At 46.8% G+C, this 19,819-nt stretch overlaps 1 protein-coding gene and 1 pseudogene across 1 annotated transcript; one reads left to right on the plus strand and one right to left on the minus strand.

Annotated features, from left to right (window-relative positions):
* Nucleotides 1-221: 221 nt before the first annotated feature.
* Nucleotides 222-2,802, plus strand: LOC127752862 (probably inactive receptor-like protein kinase At2g46850). The gene is made up of 3 exons (XM_052278300.1): nt 222-1,231; nt 1,317-1,400; nt 1,493-2,802. Exons 1-3 carry the CDS (start codon nt 391-393, stop codon nt 2,563-2,565), a joined length of 1,998 nt encoding a protein of 665 aa, XP_052134260.1. The 5' UTR covers nt 222-390; the 3' UTR covers nt 2,566-2,802.
* A 5,183-nt stretch (nt 2,803-7,985) lies between these two features.
* Nucleotides 7,986-19,819, minus strand: part of LOC127786033 (uncharacterized) — a 28,655-nt pseudogene continuing 16,821 nt past the window's right edge.

Below are 19,819 nucleotides of genomic sequence, written 5' to 3' on the forward strand. Positions count from 1 at the left end.
TAATCAGAAAAGAACGGGGCAAATAAGCTGGGAGGATCCAACTGCAAATCTCCAATGCAAATCACTCCATTAAGATTCATCTCTTACATCCTGCTTGTCTTAGTACTCGGCTCCTGCTCCTAGTACACCATTTGCTTCTGCCTGCCTAATTAAGTTGCAAAGCACCCAATTAAGCTAGCTACTACGTACTGCACCATGAACCATGCGTGTGACGTGCTCATCATGTGCTACTGCCTAGTTGCACGCGCGTCCTGCTAGCTAGGTGCCTGCTAATTAAGATCGTTGCTCAACCATCAGAAGCACGCAGATGTGGCTGACACTGAGACTCAATCCGTGACAGCGCGAGTTGCTCGCGGCATCCGCGTCGGCGTCGCCGGCTCGCCGCCACCCATGTCCCCCCCTATGCCGCTGCCACACCTCACTGTACTTCTCGTCCTCTTTGCGACGTCCGCCGCCCAGGCTGCCGCCGATCGGAGCAGCAGCAGCAGCAGCAGCAGCAGCTGTGGCGGTGGCGAACGCTGCGGTGATCTCCTCCTCCCATTCCCGTTCCACCTCAACTCCTCCTGCGTCTCCAGCACCACCAACTCTTCCTCACGCTTTCGCCTCTCCTGCGACACCACCAATGCCACGCTCACCCTGCCGCTCGGCTCGGCGACGTTCCGCGTCCTCGGCTTCCTCCCGTCGGGATCGCTCCTCCTCGACTACGCCCCCGCCGCGTCGCCGTCGCCGTCGTCCCCGTGCGACCCGGCGTACGCCGCGTTCTCCCGCCCGTCCTCCCCGGCGGCCGCTCTCGATGCCGCCGCGGCATTCCTCGCCGTCACGCCGGCCAACGTTCTCCGCCTCTACGCCTGCGAGGACTCCTCCCTCTGCCGCTCTGGCTGCGAAGACGTTGCCACCTGCGGCCGCGCCGCCGCGGGCGCTAAGTCGGGGTGCTGCTATCCGCTGTCCGACGGCAGCGTGTGGAAGCCCGGCGATGGGCTTGGCGCCTTCGCGGAGTTCGGATGCCGGGGGTTCTCGAGCTGGGTCAAGAACCGGTCAGCCGCCGCACCGGGTGTCGTGAGGGGGATCGAGGTGGAGTGGGCGGTGCCCAAGGGCAGCGAGATGGCGGCGTGCGCCGACGGTGCGGTCGCTGTCAATGCCACGGCGGTGCGAGGCGGCGTGCGGTGCGCGTGCGCCGCGGGGCTCGTCGGCGACGGCTTCGCACATGGCACCGGCTGCTCAAAAGGCACATGTAAGTACTCCATGACTGCGAGCTCGACAAATTTCCAGCCCAAATACATGATGCTCTTGCTTGTATGTATGTATGCATGTTTTAGCGTGCAGCAATTCTGGGCAGGCAAGTGACGGCAGGGAGTGTTGCCAGGGAAGGTTTTGCTCCAAGAAGTCAGTTGCTCTTGCCGGTAAATCATACACTCCCGTGTGTTCATCGATTGGTTGCATCACATTTGCACATCAATCTCCACTAGCTGATGATCCACATTGCACGAAACAGGTTTCTTCGTTTCGCTCTTCTTCCTCGCGGCGGCCGTCTCGTTTTGGTTGTTCCTAAGGCAGCCTTCCAAGGACACCCTGTGGGACATCGACCCGGCGTGCATCCCCAAGATCCTCGGTGGCGTGTGCAACGCGAGGCAGTTCACGTACGAGCAGCTGGACGAGGCGACCAAGAGGTTCGACGACAGCGAGAAGGCCGCCGTCAACGTGCAGGTGGACGGCGGCGGCACGGTCCACGCCGGCGTCCTCGACGACGGCACCGTGGTCGCGGTGCAGAGGATCGGGTACGACACGGCAGAGAAGCTCAGGCTGGTCCTGGACAGGGTGGAGCTCCTCTCCGAGGTCTCGCACCGGAACATCGCCCGCGTCGTCGGCTTCTGCTGCACCGCCGCCGCCGACTCCGGCACCGGCAACGCGCTGCTCCTGGTGCACGAGCACTTCGCCGGCGGCACGCTGGAGGACCACCTGCGGCAGGTGAAGGGCCGGGTCCTCAGCTGGTACCACCGCGTCAACATCGCCATCGAGCTCGCCAGCGCGCTCACGTACCTGCAGGCGCACGACACGGCCCCGACCTTCCTCCACGACCTCAAGTCCAGCGACGTCTTCCTCGACGACAACCTCACCGCCAAGATCGCCGGCTACAAGCTCGCGAGGCCGGTCGCCTACTACTACTACGCGCCGTCGTACGACCACGACGTCGTGCGCAACTTCGGCCACCTCCTGATCGAGCTATTGACGGGGATGAGGCACCAGCACCCGTTCGACTCGGTGGCGCCCAAGGTGAGGGAAGGGAGGCTCCACGAGGTCATCGACGTGACGCTCCTGTCGGGGAAGCAGCTGCCGGCGCCGAACGAGGAGGTGAGGAAGGTGTTCGAGCTCGCCGTCGCGTGCTTGCTGAGCGCCGAGAACGGGCTCTGCATGCTCGGCGTCGCCAAGGAGCTGATGCAGATCGTCAGGAACAACATTGGGAGCAGCAGCAAGATCGAGATATCCCTCGAGGAGACGTTCTCGAGCTCCAGCCTGCTGCAGATGATCTCCATGTCGCCGGAGACGCTGCATCACCATCTTCCTTGAAGGGAAAGCTAGCTGCTGCCTGAACTTCACACCACCATCTCCATCTTCATTCACCTTGAATGGAAGAGGATGATGCCCGTGTTTAAGGTTCGGATCGAGCAAGTTTCACCGTCTCAGTGAAAGCCTGTAAAACATTCAAAATTGTCAAAATTAGCCTGTCTACTGTACAAATACTGCTGTGTATGTTCTTGTGCCAACGTTTTGTTGGCTTGTATGAGTGCCATGTATTTGCTGCAAGCTTCCTCAATACAGAAGCGTACAGTATAATCTTGAGTGCAGGGAATTGCGACTTGCTCTGTGGAGCGCAACAAGCTCCGATGTACTTACCGTGATACTCTTCCATCTTTATGGTTCCCAATATCTTCCCTCTGAATTGGTTAATTGGGTCTGTGTTGCAAATATTTCTTGGAGAAGGCAGCTGGTGCAAACTTTACTAACAAGAAGGACAGTCACTTCAAGTATTCATCAGAAAGGTTAAGGGCATAGGACAGCCATGCACAATTATCAGTACACAGGTTATTTCTCTAGACCAGCTTCAGGGAAGCTGTGCCATTGTTAACCCAAATTTCAAGCAAGGTCTGCAGGGAAATTGTGCTGCAGACCGCAGTGGCAGTGGCACATGATAGTCTGCACACAAATCCATTGGTGCATTTCTCTATCAAAGGATGAAAAGAAACCATGAACAATTGCATGAACTTAAATAAAAAAAATATTGCACATTTAAGGTTTATCACCATGCGCCTTTTCCAAATTAGTATGCAGAAAACCACAACACTCTCTTAGAAGACGAATGTCAAGAAAATAGAAGATGGATGGCTCGCGTTCATCATCTCCTAAGAAAACATTGAGAGCCATCAAATTCCTGAATGCTTCCTAGCGCTGCGAACTGAACAAATCTCGGCTGCGCAATACCAGTTGCCTCAATATGTACCGATCAACACACCGTGATATGCAGCTACTCTCACTCCCTCTCAGGCTTGTTCCTGGTTTAGTGACACACTTTAGAAAGCATTTGTTTCCAACAATCTGTAACATCAAGAGGCAAGAATGTAAACATCACAAAATCACGTATCTGGTGTTCTTTTCTCCTGAAGATGAAGATTACGTTTTTTTACGCAAAACGAAGTGGTATTAACGTATAATTGATTGAGTTTTAATTATTACAAACTTAAAAAATAGATTAATATGATATTTTAGAGCAACTTTCGTATAGAAAATTTTCAAACGAAACACATCGTTTAGCAGTTTGAAAAGCGTGCCACAAAAATCTTAATCTTCATCCAACTCTTACTAGTTTTTTAGACAATTAATGTCATATAAGGACGTATGTGATACATCTAGTTTCTGACATGCCAAGTATAATGCTTTCTAGTTTGACATGACAAACTTATATCTAGGAATAAGTCTATTTTGTCTCCCTCAACTAATATCCCTGTTAAATCACATTCCTCAACCACAAAACCGGGTATAACTTATCCCCTACCTCCCAAAACCGTATCAAATCAACTTCCTCAGTGATTTCAGAGGCGGTTTTGTCCCACGTGGATTCTTTGACCCTGTTGACCGGCAGAGTAAGCTTGTGAGACCTACATGTCAGTGATAAGAATAAAAATGAGCCACTGTCAGCGACGGGGCTGGCTCCTACGCCGTGACCGGAGATGCATAAGATGACAACGACGCTGGCACCAGAGCTGCATCAGATGACGGCGAGCCTCGCTCACCGCCGCCGCCCAACGTCGGCGCGCAGCGCTTCTGCCCCTTCACTTCACGCTCGCTGCAAGCTCTTCCATGACCGGCACAATCACGAGCTCCAACCCTGCACCCGCCCTCATCCTCTCCTTCTCCCCCGGTGACAGCAACAACCCGCCGCCGGCGTTTGCCCGGTGGTACTCGTTCCCCCGTACCTGCACGTCGAGCCGCGCCGACTATACTGCTAGGAGTACTCCGGCAAATATTTCATCGCTTCCCCTATCTGACGTGTTTCGATTATTCATCCACAAACCGGTCAGTGGCATCCAGACAACACCTGAACACGCAGACTGCCTCTGCTCGGTCCACGTCCTAGCCGTGCTGCCCCGACGATGCCGTCGTCGTGTGACCAATTTTGCCATACTCCAGGTTCTTTTGCTCCACCGCTACAACTTCTACCACTCGGGTTTCTAACATGGAAGCCTGTTCACACACACACAGCAAAGCCAGTTCATTGGTTTGAAGGCCTTTTCTTCCTAACATTCTAATTGGGCTTTCCTAACTGTGCCGGCCCTTCCTTTCACCTGCTCTCTGTTCTCCTTCACGTTGCTCGGTCTGCTCGGCCCATTGACTCGGTGCGACGGTCCTGTGCTCTCGGCTCAGACGCAACGGCGCCTCAATCCATTGGAGCATATATCTCGCATGGTACGGCGCTCGCCGGATTGGCCGGCTCCATTGCCGGCTTGCCACCGTACGTGGTAGTGGAGCTTCCTCGCTCAAATCGCCAGCCAGTCAGTGTCATTACTTGCTTTCTTCCAGTCATAGCTCTGCACAAACCAATATGTACCTTGCCTAATTCAGCTGCTAACCACGTTCAACCAGATTTTTTTTATTTTTTGAACGTTTTTAATTTTTAATTTTCAAAATAAACCCTTACAAAAACATATTTCTAAAATCTGAACCTTTTGACCATGCAACCCTCCTAACACGACAAAATAACATTGACACATCACCTGCAGACAAAATAACATTGACACATCACCTGCAGCGGGAGTGGCAGTTTTGTTTTGTCACGTCGGTCAGAGCGGCGTTACCAAATAACTCTACCACGCTAGCGAGACCGACGTGGCCGAATAACATTATTATATCAGCGAGACCTGTGTGACAGTATTGTTTTGCTACGACTAGTGGCCAAAACGCTCTTATCTTGAAAATAAGTTTTAAAAGAGTTTATTTTTAAAATTTAAAAATAAAAAATGGTAAAATTTGCTACAGGACATGCAAAAATTGTGTTATTAGCTGAGGGATACTGCGAAAATGTGACACTGCCCTAGGACAGTAAAAAACTGTGAAATTTTATAATTTCCTGGCTGAAAGTGGTGAGAATTTTTTCGAAATGCCTAGATTGCCCCGCGCGTCACCACATACAAAAAAAAGTTCTGTATTAGATTGGTGACGACAAAACAGTGGTCGGCCGGAGGGGCACGACGAGCAGTAGCGGCGCACCCATGTGGCGGGGTGTGGCCTCGTGGCGGCAGCACCAGTGTAACGGGCGCGGCCGAGCAGAGGAAGAGCACTACGCAGGTGGGCCTTCGGAGCTGAAAATACGCTAGTGCGGTTTCGCGCGCTACGCCGCTCAGCTTCTAAGAGAACGACCAGTTCTCAGTGGTGCTGGACATGGGCTGAGCGTGTTATGCGGGAGAGGAGCTATGGGCGTTCCTTTTATGTGTAGTCGTGGGCTTCTAAGAAGGCATACAGTGGCATAATCTGTGGGCTGGTTGTAGGACGCAGGCACGCACGGCCTTTTTGAGTCATCACCGGTTGTGGTAGGGCAACGTGTCATGGTGGGGCTGCATTTGCTTTGCTGAGGCTGCTATATGTGCTGCACAACTGGCTGGTGCTCTATCTCCAGCGCGTGCGGCGGCGGTGGTGCTGCTCCCTCACATCCTGTTCGTGCAGCAAGGGGCCAGCGAGCTCGTATGGGGGAGCCTGCACAAGGTATGTGTATCAGTGTATATGTTGTGGCTAATCTAGAGGAATTAGTTATATTATGTGCTGAATCTCGGTGCTAGCTTTGATCGGCTCCTTGCATTTTGCTTTGTTTGATGGATCTGAGCATAAGCGTCTTGCTGCTGTAGATGTGTGGTTATTTTTGAGTTGATGTTTGTTGGTTTGGAACTCCATAGTATGGGCAATAGTACCGTGTGATCTGCAGGTTGGGTGGGTAGCCTACTAGTTCAATAGGGAACTCAATTGCTTATCATGGATGTAGATTCGCCTATGGATATTTTTTTTTGGGTAAAACACAATCGATGTAAGCGGTACTGCTTGCTGCACAGGCTATTTCATTTGGTGATTTCGATGTATATATAAATGGATGGATATAGGAAATTTTGGGAACAATAGAAAGGGAAAGGGGACGGCTTTATGATGCTGGGAAGGTTACTGATGTTGTTTTTGTTATGGTTTACCAGAACAACGTTGCCTGGTGCAGATTAGGTCCAAAGTTTTGCTCTTTGAGGTTTTGAGAGCCATAGGCAGAAATGAGGCACAATACACTTGCCGTGCTGTAGCGGATGGGTATATTGGGTTTGCTGAGGCAACTGTGATGGGTATATTGGGTTTGCTGAGGCAACTGTCTATGGTGCAAGGGGAGATGAAGAGTCCTTTGTTGTTCGTGCACAGGGTATATCAGCTATAAGACCGCGCGATGCAGAAGAAAGCGCCGCACATGCATTAATTTCTATCATCAAGAAAGAATGCAGAGTGGAGTTCGATGATACAAACTGGTTTGATATGAAACACTATCATTGTGAGACTGAGCAACTGAAGAGAGCTCTTGGGAGAGCTAGGAAGAAACACAATACTCTTGCAAAGAAGGCACGATGGCTGGGATAAAGCTTTAGATTTGTTGGCTTCTGTGAACCAGATATGTGATGGTATATGCTCCTCTGCTCTAGGAGGCCCTGATGCTGATGGCCTTAATAATCGTGGGGTTGGAGTATTAAACGATGTGCGTCGCCTTGGTGAATATGCTCAGTCTCACATGGACGAAGGCTTGGCTAATCTTAGCAGTGTTGCTAGAAGATGCATCTAAGGCTAAGGACCTGCTCATGGATTGCTTTTGGGGACTAAGCTGGCCGAAAAAAATAGACCTTGTGACATATATTATCTCTAGTATGTTTTCGTTAGGGATGTTGCAGCTGATTGTAATAGCAATAGCTATGTATAGCTAGGTGTTGATGTATAGAAGAGCATGTATGCATGCTATATGGTAGTTATGTATTTGTGTACAGTATATATGCAGACATATGTAATCTATAATGGAACGGTAGTGTAAGCAGTAAAACCTTATGATTTGTATGCATGGCGCTTAGCTATATCTGTGTGTGAAAACGTATCTACTACCCCTAATTCAGGAATATGTTGATGATTTTCTGTGAGATGGTTGCAAGGATCAAGATCCGATGGGCGCTGAACAAGACCGTACCAACACTATGAATGTGGTAATGCCCTGTAAAGCTTGATATCCTGTTTCTTCAGCATCTGGTGATAGATCCCTGCTATAATCGCTGCATACATAGGAAGCAATACAAATGTTTTTTTCCCAGCACAACTATAGGCAGGCTACCTGGGAAACAGCCTGTACTAAATAGATATAGGACGAAAAATAAGATTATAGCACCACCGATAAGATCATAGGCAGGTACAATACTTCATTAGGACCAGCATATTGTACAGACACACCACCCATAGGAGTTCGTCTATCGTTTGAGCAGCCATTAGGGCTCGCAGGTATATAATAGGTAGAAGTAATGCCGATTGGCCGATGTCTTTAACAAAAGAACACATCCCCTGTTTATGTTCGAATTACAAAATACATTGGTGATAATATGTGAGCATTTGTCTTGCTTGATCAGGGACAGGACAATGCGGACTAGGATGTCGATTTCAAAAGTCTGCCTCGGTAGGATGATATTGTATGGAGTCCTTGAGTCCTAAGGTAAAAAATATAATGCAGAGTTAGTTTTCTGCTGTAGTAAATGAGCAGAGAAGCAATATATGGTTGCTTGAAAACATCCACCTACATTTTGGTGGCTCTGATTGGGGCCCCTGTACGAACAGTGCACGGACAGCTGATCCTTTTTGACGATCATGTTGATGAGGAGATGAGCTACAGGTGCAACCCGTCTGAGCATGAGAAAATCTCACCAAAAAAACAGGGGACCTAAATCTGAAACTGGGTACTGCCGCTTACCTTCCCTCAGCAAGACCCTCCTCAAACACAGTAGACTTACGTTTTTTGTCTCGTTGCGCCATAGCTAGGACCTGATAAATCATCACTGGTCAGTTAGGTGTGAGAAGAACAAACATATATATATATATATATATATATATATATATATATATATATATGTATGTATATATATTTGTTGCTAGTATAGAGTATAGTGCTAGCCTCTGAAGTTGGTGGCGTTGATGCGTGCTGATCACCATGGCTGTCAGTTATGTCCTATGCACAACCAATGTTAACATAAGAAACTAAAGTCGGTTATATGGAATAGAGCGCACAATCCTACAGATTAATGTTATTAGATAATACCTTTGCACCTAGGAGCACGGATGGTGTGGAAGGTGCCATTGGTTGGAGAGAAGAGCAAACTGTTGTGTGCAGTTGAATTGGATTAGCTGATGCAGAACCATGTTCAGAGGATGTCACAACTATCATGGCTAGCCACTGTACTTTTGTGGGCTAGATCTGGTGAGGCCAACATAAGGGAAACCACCTGGTAAGATATGCGGTTTCTTTGCAATGAGCCACGTGACACACTGGTTCTAATAACATATTGTTTCCCAAAAACTACTTTGATTTCTGGTGAGACTATATCCCATGCTCCCTGGACAGATGCAACTAAGTTAAGAACAGGGATGCCAATCAATTTGTAGCCAATCTCTCCAAAGAACATAAACTCAGCTGCCTTGGCCTGATGGTTTTCTAAATCTGATGGGTCGACAGCTATGACAGCTACTCTGTACCTGTTATAGAAGGTAGAAGAAGCAACTCTTATATTGCATTGATCAAACTATAGCATATCAAACAGTTTACTATCTAAGCGAGTTGAAAGCCTTTAGCTGGCAGAAGTACCTTGTTTCAACTGCATTAGTGCTACACCTCGAACATTTATATGTGCTTCCTTCTCTCCCTGCCCCTCTCTTGTAGGTGCTGCATGCTATGTACCACCAGGCCTCACCAGGGACCAAGTCCTTGATGGCTATGTTGACAGTATAGCTGTTGCCCTGGTTCACACCCGAGAAATAGAGCGTGTAAAAGATGGTATTGGTAACATATGGATGGGAATTGTACAGCGCAATCATCAGGTGTGCTGAGGTATAGTATATTACCAAGGCTTCATGGGGATTTAGATCACATATATCTGAAACCTTTACATGTATAGTCTCTTTCTGACCAAAGCTAGGCTCTATTGCTCTTATGACCTGTGGGTTGGCATGAAGGCTTAAAATGCGAAACAAATTAGTGGGCTGCTATGTAGGCTAGGGCAAAATGACTGATGCATAGGAGACATAAACTAAGAGAGATACAGGTTGAATAAAGTAGAAGGATGCTTATCTGTATGGAAAGAGTGCAGCAAAGAGATACCTGCTTATGAGAGAGATTGTTTCCTGGATCGGTGCATTGCGATACCACCTACAGACAGTACTACCCTGTAGGGCCAGCTGATCTGGCAAGCATGGAAGATAACATCACCTAAGAGAATACATGGAAATATGCAAATGGGAAAGAAGCGATAATAGGGTAGGAATTGATTTCTTACGGTCTCGGAATTTAACAGTTAACCCAACAAATAAAAGAACAACAGCCCATGGTCCGGTTGCTGCTGCAGGTTTTCAGAGTGGAACTGCGTAGCATGGGGACCCCATAATGCAACGACTGCAGTTTCTCTGTAGGCATACAGGAGCATCAACAGCCAGAAAATAATGTACATGACCTAGGCTAGCAGTCTTTTTTTTTTCTAAAAGCAATATGTCAGGCAATAGTAAAGTTCAGTAAAAGAGAAAGAATCTATATGTTTTAAAAGCAATCAACGATGTATGTGTGGACAAAGAAGGCTTTTCTGCATCCTAGGTTCAGTTCACTCATATTACAAAAGTATTTGGAATAGCTATCAGATTGACAGATACATATCTTCCATTTGTGATGTGGACATTAAGCACAGGTTTCATAACACCTCCACAGGAAACATCCTGAACTGGTCCAATGGCTGTCATGATTCCTATGGCATCTACAGGAGTAGCATGAGCATGGACATTTGTACATGAGTAACTGAAGCTAGCAAGTAGGGATTGGACAAAGTAAATAAGGAATGAGATAGATTAATCTAAAGCAAGGAGGGTCACCTGAAGGAATATCTTTCCTGTAAGCACGACCCCTGAGCTCATCGAAAGAAAGAACCTTATAGGCATGAGATGGGAATGTGGACGGTGCCTCAGTGTCTTTTGTAATGGTTCTGTGGGCAGTGAACTTTGCCATCACCATCCGATCAACAGGTTTGTATTGAGGGCGTGCCTCGGCAACTTCAAAATACTTGATGTAATAGACAGAATCCTCCTCCAGCAATGGCGGCCTAGGATTTGTGCATCCATCATATCCCCCTGTTGATGTTCGAACATATAAGTCGCAAGCAGCATGGAGGTAAAGAAATGCATGATCATGTGGCTAGTGTTATACCTGCTCATCAAGGAGGACTAAATCAAGACGGAGTATCTTGTCAAGTTCATTTGGTGCAGTCAACTCCGAGAAGCGAGTGACTCGCACTCGGACCTGCCAACGGTGCGACTCCTGTGTGACATCCTTTAGCATAGTGTAATTCATCTGCAACAGAAAAATAAAGTGCTATATAGGTCAGAGGGAAACTATAACAACGATATCTCGCAGGATATGAACATGTAAAGGTGGAATTGCTGAACAAACTGTAGTGGAGGATAGACAATTTTATTCTTAGAGATGGGAACCATTTCCTAACTGAGAGCGTTTCAAGCAAGCATGTTTAAAAGTATCAGAAAGAGAAGGATGTGCAAAAATAAGAAAGAGCAACCGATAAGTAGAAATGGAAAACATGGCAGCAACAAACTGGGTAGACAAAATGGCCAGAACCATGGAAACCAGCTCATTTTGAAGCCTAGGAAGGAAGCAGTAACAAAACATGGAAAGGCAAAAGCACGGATAATCCTTGTCGATAGATCATTATATGATAACAGGCCTTCCCTTAAGTTACTTAACATTAACATAGGGAGATGGGATAACAGAATAAATAGCTTAGCAAAAGAAGGATGGGAGATTGTCACGCCCGGAATTTCTATCCAAAATTCCAAACGCTTACATGTGTGTGAACCCTCGTCCAGGAATCAGCCGAGGCACACAATAACAAATTGATAATAGAGTACAATTATTACTCTAATTAATAAGCGAATAAAACGTCATTACAGAGGTAGATAGTTCCTCTCAATCAATAAAGATCTAAGCAGCGGAAAACTAAGATAAACGGCGCAGACGACTCCACTCCACAGGCAGCTTGACCAGGGCTACACCTAATCCTCCACACCATCAGCATCACTGTAGAACTCCTCCTCTGATGAATGATTGCAAGGTGAGTATATGACATACTCAGCAAGCCATGCAGCAAATATGCAAGTGCACAGGATAACAAAGGATGGCATAGTAGGGTTTCATTTGCATAAACAGCATTTAATAAACATTTTAGAATTTAATAAAACAGTTAAGTAAGAATTAAACAATATTAATCCAACGCTATACAACATACCCTGTTGCATATGCCCAACCATTCTGAACAACCAATCCCGGCTGCACAGTTCTATTTCCAAACCAGGAATATACCATTCCAAACCAGGAGCTAATCAAATTATTACCAGTTATAGCATCTTTCATTATGATGAGAGGTGTGAAACTAATCACGAAAGACATTGTTAGACCCGCCCATAACCGCGGGCATGGCTATTCGAATAGTTTTACTCTAGCCAGAGGTGTACCACTGTACCCACAAGACACAGCCCCACGACATGTCACCATGCGCCTTGATACCACCACGGTACCTCGGAAAGGAGCTGTGACAATACCCCTCGCACAACACAATCCACCACAGCGCACCGTTCCTGGATCATAATCACCCCCTTATAAACAAGGCATGGCCTCCCCAGCGACCCCCGTGGGCTTATCTCCGCCACTTCTCAGTCTGGTGCCCCGCAATGAACCATGCTATACAAAAGGTAAAGCCGTTGCCCACGCTGGCTTGTGGTTGGCATGGTTAATGTTTCACAACCGAAACTCGTGAACCGGTCCTTAATTGTCATGAGCACGACCATCAAAACCATGTGCTCACAACCCACCATTATCAGGTTTTAGTTGGCAAATTAATTAATTAACCAATCATAAATAACCATCATGAGCTATCATTAAAGCTTCTAAGCATGGCTAAGCAATCACATCTAATATCTAGCTGAACCAATGTATAAAGCTCAACTAGTCAATTTATAATAACCCAAGGTATCAAGTAATAAAGTAATCAAGAACAAAAGGGCTATAACAAACAATAGGTTAATTCCACCCAATGACATTCGAAAATAAATGCAATAGTTGAATAGAAACAATAGCTTTAAACGGGATCAACATGCTCAAAGGGTTGTTTGGGATCTGTGTGACTTGCCTTGCTGGCCTTGGAACTCTTCAAAATCTTCTCCCGCAAACTCAGACTCTCCGGGAACGTCGGAATCTAAACAGAGAAGAGCAAAAACACCAAAACAGCACATAAACAAGCATGAACAGTACATGTCGATATTTTTAACATGTAGATCTCAATTTTAGAAAAATTTAGAGACTTGAACCAACTAAATCCGAGCTAAGATGAATTAGTTATGAATTTTTAAAGATTAAATCGGATTAAAACACTTATATGTATTTTAATTGAATTATGACGCAATAATGAATTATTTTTGAAAAGGAAAAGAGGATTTATTGCGTCAGCGGCTAGGGTTTGCGGTGGACCGGGTGCACGGCGACGGTTCACGGGAACGGAAGACCGAGATTGATCCAACCAAAACGAACGGCCGAGATCGATCGGTCCATGACCGGGCCACGGGGAACGACGACGATGACGTCAGCGGTGACGTCACCACCGGCGGCGGCTCGGGCGCGCAAGCTCGCCGGCGAACGACGGCGCGACGACGCGAACGGGGGGCACCTACGGGTAGCGGACGGCACGGCGAACTCACCGGTGACCAAAAAAGCGGCGGAAGACCAACGGACGATGACGGCTGCGAGGAAGAAGCGGCGGCGACCTTCGGCTTGACGACGGCGACGGTGTTCCAGCGGTCTACGGCGACGACGGAGAGGCGGACGAGGACGGCGACACGACGGCGACCACGATGGTGACCTCCCCGAGCGACGGCGACGACTGGAGCGACGGCGACACACGGCTGGAGCGACGGCGGCGACGGCGGCGCTAAGCTACACGGTGCTAGAGCTCTACCGGCGACGAGAGGCGAAGGCGAGGGTGGCGGCGGGTAGCGGAGACACCGGGGATCCTTTTAAAGGGGCAAGGAGGCGGCGGCGAAGGCCCACGGCGACCGGCGACGAGACGGAAAGTCTAAGGTTCGGAGGAGAGAGATGAATCCGATTCGAGATCGAATCCACGAATTTCCAAAGCGATTTGGCGATCGATTCCAAAAGGAAAAAGGTAGAGGAGATCCCGGAGATCCTTTCCCCTCATTTGATTTCACCGGAGAAGGAAAGGCGCGGCCGGATTTGGAAGGAGACGGCGGCGGCACGGCGCTAGGGTTCGGGCGGCGGCGGCGGCGCGAGGAAGACAAAGACTGACAGGTGGGGCCCTCCTGTCAGCGGGCGGACGCGCGCGCGAGCGGCGGCTCGGCTGCGGACTGGGCCGGCTTGGGCCGAGGAGAAGAGAGAGAGGGTTTTGGGCCGACTTTCGGCCCAAAGCCAAAAGAGACTTTTAAAAACCTTTTTCAATTTAAATTATTCATGAAATGCAATTCCATTTATTAAAAATACTTCCTTAGCTCAAATAAATCCCAGAAAAATCTAGGAATTATAGAATTAAGCAAAGTATTTAACGAAATTTTATCTAGCCTCATTTTATATTGGAATTTATTATTTAAAATTAGATCTTCTCTTCTAGGCTTTTAAAATCAATTCTAATAAATCCAATTAAACAACAATTTACATATTTAGGATTTTTAGGGTGTGACAAACCTACCCCCCTTAAACAGAATCTCGTCCTCGAGATTCGGAAGAACTGGCGAACAGATGTGGATGAGCTGACTTCAATTCATCTTCTCGTTCCCAAGTTGATTCTTCTTCTCGGTCTGATGTATCTCTTTTGAAGCAAATCGTTGACTTGCCTTTTGACTTCTGCCAACTCAGTGGCTGCCATTCTATAAGGTCTCTTATGGATCGGAGTTGTTCCGGGTATCAGATCTATTCTGAATTCAATATCTCTCTTAGGCGGCATACCAGGTAAATCGTCTGGGAACACATCGGGGTATTCCTGTACTATGGGAATCTCTTCCAAAGCTATTCGGTTCAAACTTGACCTTAAAGACTCAGAGGACAGTGCATGAATAGTTACAACTCGACCATCATTGCTGGTGAGAGTTACTTTTCTGTTGGCACAGTTTATCACACCTTTATATCTGGCTAACCAGTCCATCCCTAGGATGACATCAAGGTCTTTGGATTCTAACAGGATAAGATTGGCCAGAAATGGTACTCCTTGAATTTCTATTCTGACAGAGGGGCTACGTTGCAAAGAGAGTGCTTGATTACTCGGGGTACTAACCATCAAAGGACGTCTAAGATCTTCTACTTCCATCCCATGATTTCCCGCAAAACTCATAGATAAAAATGAATGTGTAGCGCCAGAATCGAAAAGCACTGTTGCAGGAATTGAGTTAACAAGGAACATACCCAAAATCACATCTGGAGCACCTTGAGCTTCTGCAGCAGCAACATGATTGACACGAGCCTTTGATGCTGGTGCGGTAGAGTCACTCTGGGCAGGGACAACCTTCACGCGTCGGGGCTTCGGACACTTGTCAGAGTAATGTCCTGGTTCACCACAGTTGAAGCATACTCCGGGCTTGCTGCCTTGCTCCCTCTTGGCAGGCTGTTGTTGTGTTGGAGCTGCAACAGGACGTGGAGCTTGATTGCGGATGTTGTTGCCAGCATTGTTGTTGAAGAACTGACGCTGCGGACGAACAACAGACGAAGAACCTCCTTGTGGCATGGACTGGGGTCCTAAAGTAAGACGCGGCCTCTGACTATTCCCCTGTTGTACCTTGAAGTGAGCAATCCGACGTTTCTTCTGCTCCATGCGGTTGTACTTGTCCTCCTGACGAATAGCCTTATCCACTAATTTCTGGAAATCATGATAATCCCCAGTCATGAGTGGGTAAGAAAGCTCATCATTAAGTCCTTCCAAGAACCTCTCCTGGCGCTCTTCATCAGTGCGCACATCTTCCGGAGCATAACGAGCCAGACGATTGAACTCGTGCAGATACTCGGTGACCGTGCGAGATCCCTGGGTGAACGACCTGAATTCCTTCTTCTTGAGAGACACCACTCCCGATGGTATATGCGTCTTCCGAAAAGTAGCGGTGAATTCAAGCCAAGTGATAGGTTTAGCAGTAGTCCTGTTAAGGCGGAAGTGATCCCACCACTCAGAGGCAGGGCCATGGAGTTGGTGTGATGCAAATGAAACCTTCTCCTGATCAGTGCACTGAAGCAAATCCAACTTCTTCTCTATGGCGTGCAGCCAATCACCAGCTTCAACAGGATTAGTGGTGCTAGTGAAAGTGTGCGGCCTCACACGAAGAAATTCTGCTAGCTTGTTCTAGGGAGGTGCATGGTTATTTCCCTGGTTCTGCTGGTTCTGGAGTTGCTGCATCATCATGTTCATAAGCTGTGCCTGTTGAGCCAGGACTTGGGCAAGTGTGGGATTCTCTCCATTGTTGTTGTTGTTATTGTTGATGTTGGGGCCATTCCCGTTACTACGAGTGAGCACCATCTGACATGGGCAAGAGCACAAGAAGAGAAACCGGGGAAAACTACTTAGGACAGAGAACTAAATTGATTAACTTATCTTTTATTGATCTTAACTGGGTTTCATTATTACAAAACTGAAGACTCCCACACCACTAAACTCACCAACTACCTAACACTCGAAAGCAAACAAACGCATGTACTTACATCCCACCACTGATGTAAACCACATGCAGGACCCACACAAACAACCAAACTTAAAACAAGCAAACTAACACAACGATCTAGGACAACGGCTTGACAAGGAACTCTAGGTCTTCCGGGCATCGGAGTTGATTGAAGGCTCATTTGGCTCGTCTCCATCATCTTGAGTAGCTCCCCATTCGACCTTTGAGTGGGTGCGCTTCGATTCTTCTCCTTCATCATCACTTACGTTGACGATTGGAGTATCCGCTAGGGCCGGGGTAACTTCTTTCTCCACCACACGGACCTTTGGCGCCAATTGGTAGCGAGGGACGAATAGAGCTCTCTTCCTTGCGGTAAGACGAACCCTGGCCTTCTACGGCGGTGCTTCTCCCTTCAATGCGGCTAGTTCCTTCTCCAAACGATCCACCTTGTCTTCTAGCTTGCAAATCTTTCCACGATTCCGGTCTTCACGATCTTGAGTTGCTAGCACAACCTCCGCGCGGGTCTCATCCATAGCCCACAGCATCTCAACCAAATGCCTTGTGGTAGCATCATTCTCAATCCCCTCAGTCTCTAGGTAGCTGCCACGGTCACTTCCCTAGGGTTGGCGAGGATGGTAACGATACTCAGTGTCGGCCAACTGATCACTGTAGCGATCGCGGAGCTCTCCTATGGCGATCCTTGCCACCTCCTGACATGCATGAATGTAATTTCCTCCTCCAGCTTCGAACATCACTGATGGGATATCTTCACTATTACTGTTCAAGGTGACTTTAACTCGGCACTTCTCTTCATCCCGATCATGAGGAATCTGGGCATACATAGGGGTAGTCCCAAATTCTATGGCAAAGGACATCGTACGCAACTCCTGGACAAATCCCTCAACACCAAACAAGTACTCAGGCTTGTAGCGCGGCATCTAAAGACAAGTGAAAGGAGGGAGTTAAGACATTCGTCCAATTAATAGCACAAGTTTTTGGATTAATTTGAATAAATTTAGAAAATCAAAGTAAAAGATAAGTAAATAAAGTAAACCAAGCTTGCAAGATAAGTTGAAACAGTTGGAAACAAGATCACAAATGTTGCACTTTTGAACAACAAGTTTCAAAAGAAATAAAATAATAGAAAGTTATAAAATCCACATGCTAAATTTATTTCATTGCAACAAGATTAAATAAAACAATGTTGTAAAACTTTTGCTGGTAAATGAGCCATTAGTACAGCAATAGATGTACAGTACTAATAACACTGGAATAAATTTTGAATGAGAACCACTAAAAGAGATTATGAAGTGCATGTGCTATTAGTTTGGTTTAATTTAAAGAGAAAGGGAGGAGAACAGTTCTATTTTTCCAATATTTTTAGAGGGCTTCTATGGGTAACCATTTGGCACAACCTAGGGTCAAGGGGGCTCTGATACCAACTTGTCACGCCCGGAATTTCTATCCAAAATTCCAAACGCTTACATGTGTGTGAACCCTCGTCCAAGAATCAGCCGAGGCACACAATAACAAATTGATAATAGAGTACAATTATTACTCTAATTAATAAGCGAATAAAACGTCATTACAGAGGTAGATAGTTCCTCTCAATCAATAAAGATCTAAGCAGCGGAAAACTAAGATAAACGGCGCAGATGACTCCACTCCACAGGCAGCTTGACCAGGGCTACACCTAATCCTCCACACCATCAGCATCACTGCAGAACTCCTCCTCTGATGAATGATTGCAAGGTGAGTATATGACATACTCAGCAAGCCACGCAGCAAATATGCAAGTGCACAGGATAACAAAGGATGGCATAGTAGGGTTTCATTTGCATAAACAGCATTTAATAAACATTTTAGAATTTAATAAAACAGTTAAGTAAGAATTAAACAATATTAATCCAACGCTATACAACATACCCTGTTGCATAGGCCCAACCATTCTGAACAACCAATCCCGGCTGCACAGTTCTATTTCCAAACCAGGAATATACCATTCCAAACCAGGAGCTAATCAAATTATTACCAGTTATAGCATCTTTCATTATGATGAGAGGTGTGAAACTAATCACGAAAGACATTGCTAGACCCGCCCATAACCGCGGGCACGGCTATTCGAATAGTTTTACTCTGGCCAGAGGTGTACCACTGTACCCATAAGACACAGCCCCACGACATGTCACCATGCGCCTTGATACCACCACGGTACCTCGGAAAGGAGCTGTGACAATACCCCTCGCACAACACAATCCACCACAGCGCACCGTTCCTGGATCATAATCACCCCCTTATAAACAAGGCATGGCCTCCCCAGCGACCCCCGTGGGCTTATCTCCGCCACTTCTCAGTCTGGTGCCCCGCAATGAAACATGCTATACAAAAGGTAAAGCCGTTGCCCACGCTGGCTTGTGGTTGGCACGGTTAATGTTTCACAACCGAAACTCGTGAACCGGTCCTTAATTGTCATGAGCACGACCATCAAAACCATGTGCTCACAACCCATCATTATCAGGTTTTAGTTGGCAAATTAATTAATTAACCAATCATAAATAACCATCATGAGCTATCATTAAGCCATCATTAAATAATAGTGAATCATAAGTTATCCCAATAGTGTGCTAAAGTTTCTAAGCATGGCTAAGCAATCACATCTAATATCTAGCTGAACCAATGTATAAAGCTCAACTAGTCAATTTATAATAACCCAAGGTATCAAGGAATAAAGTAATCAAGAACAAAAGGGCTATAACAAACAATAGGTTAATTCCACCCAATGACATTCGAAAATAAATGCAATAGTTGAATAGAAACAATAGTTTTAAACGGGATCAACATGCTCAAAGGGTTGTTTGGGATCTGTGTGACTTGCCTTGCTGGCCTTGGAACTCTTCAAAATCTTCTCCCGCAAACTCAGACTCTCCAGGAACGTCGGAATCTAAACAGAGAAGAGCAAAAACACCAAAATAGCACATAAACAAGCATGAACAGTACATGTGGATATTTTTAACATGTAGATCTCAATTTTAGAAAAATTTAGAGACTTGAACCAACTAAATCCGAGCTAAGATGAATTAGTTATGAATTTTTAAAGATTAAATCGGATTAAAACACTTATATGTATTTTAATTGAATTATGACGCAATAATGAATTATTTTTGAAAAGGAAAAGAGGATTTATTGCGTCAGCGGCTAGGGTTTGCGGTGGACCGGGTGCACGGCGACGGTTCACGGGAACGGTAGGCCGAGATTGATCCAACCAAAACGAACGGCCGAGATCGATCGGTCCATGACCGGGCCACGG

Source organism: Oryza glaberrima, chromosome 10, assembly GCF_000147395.1.
Source record: "Oryza glaberrima chromosome 10, OglaRS2, whole genome shotgun sequence".
NCBI lineage: Eukaryota > Viridiplantae > Streptophyta > Magnoliopsida > Poales > Poaceae > Oryza > Oryza glaberrima.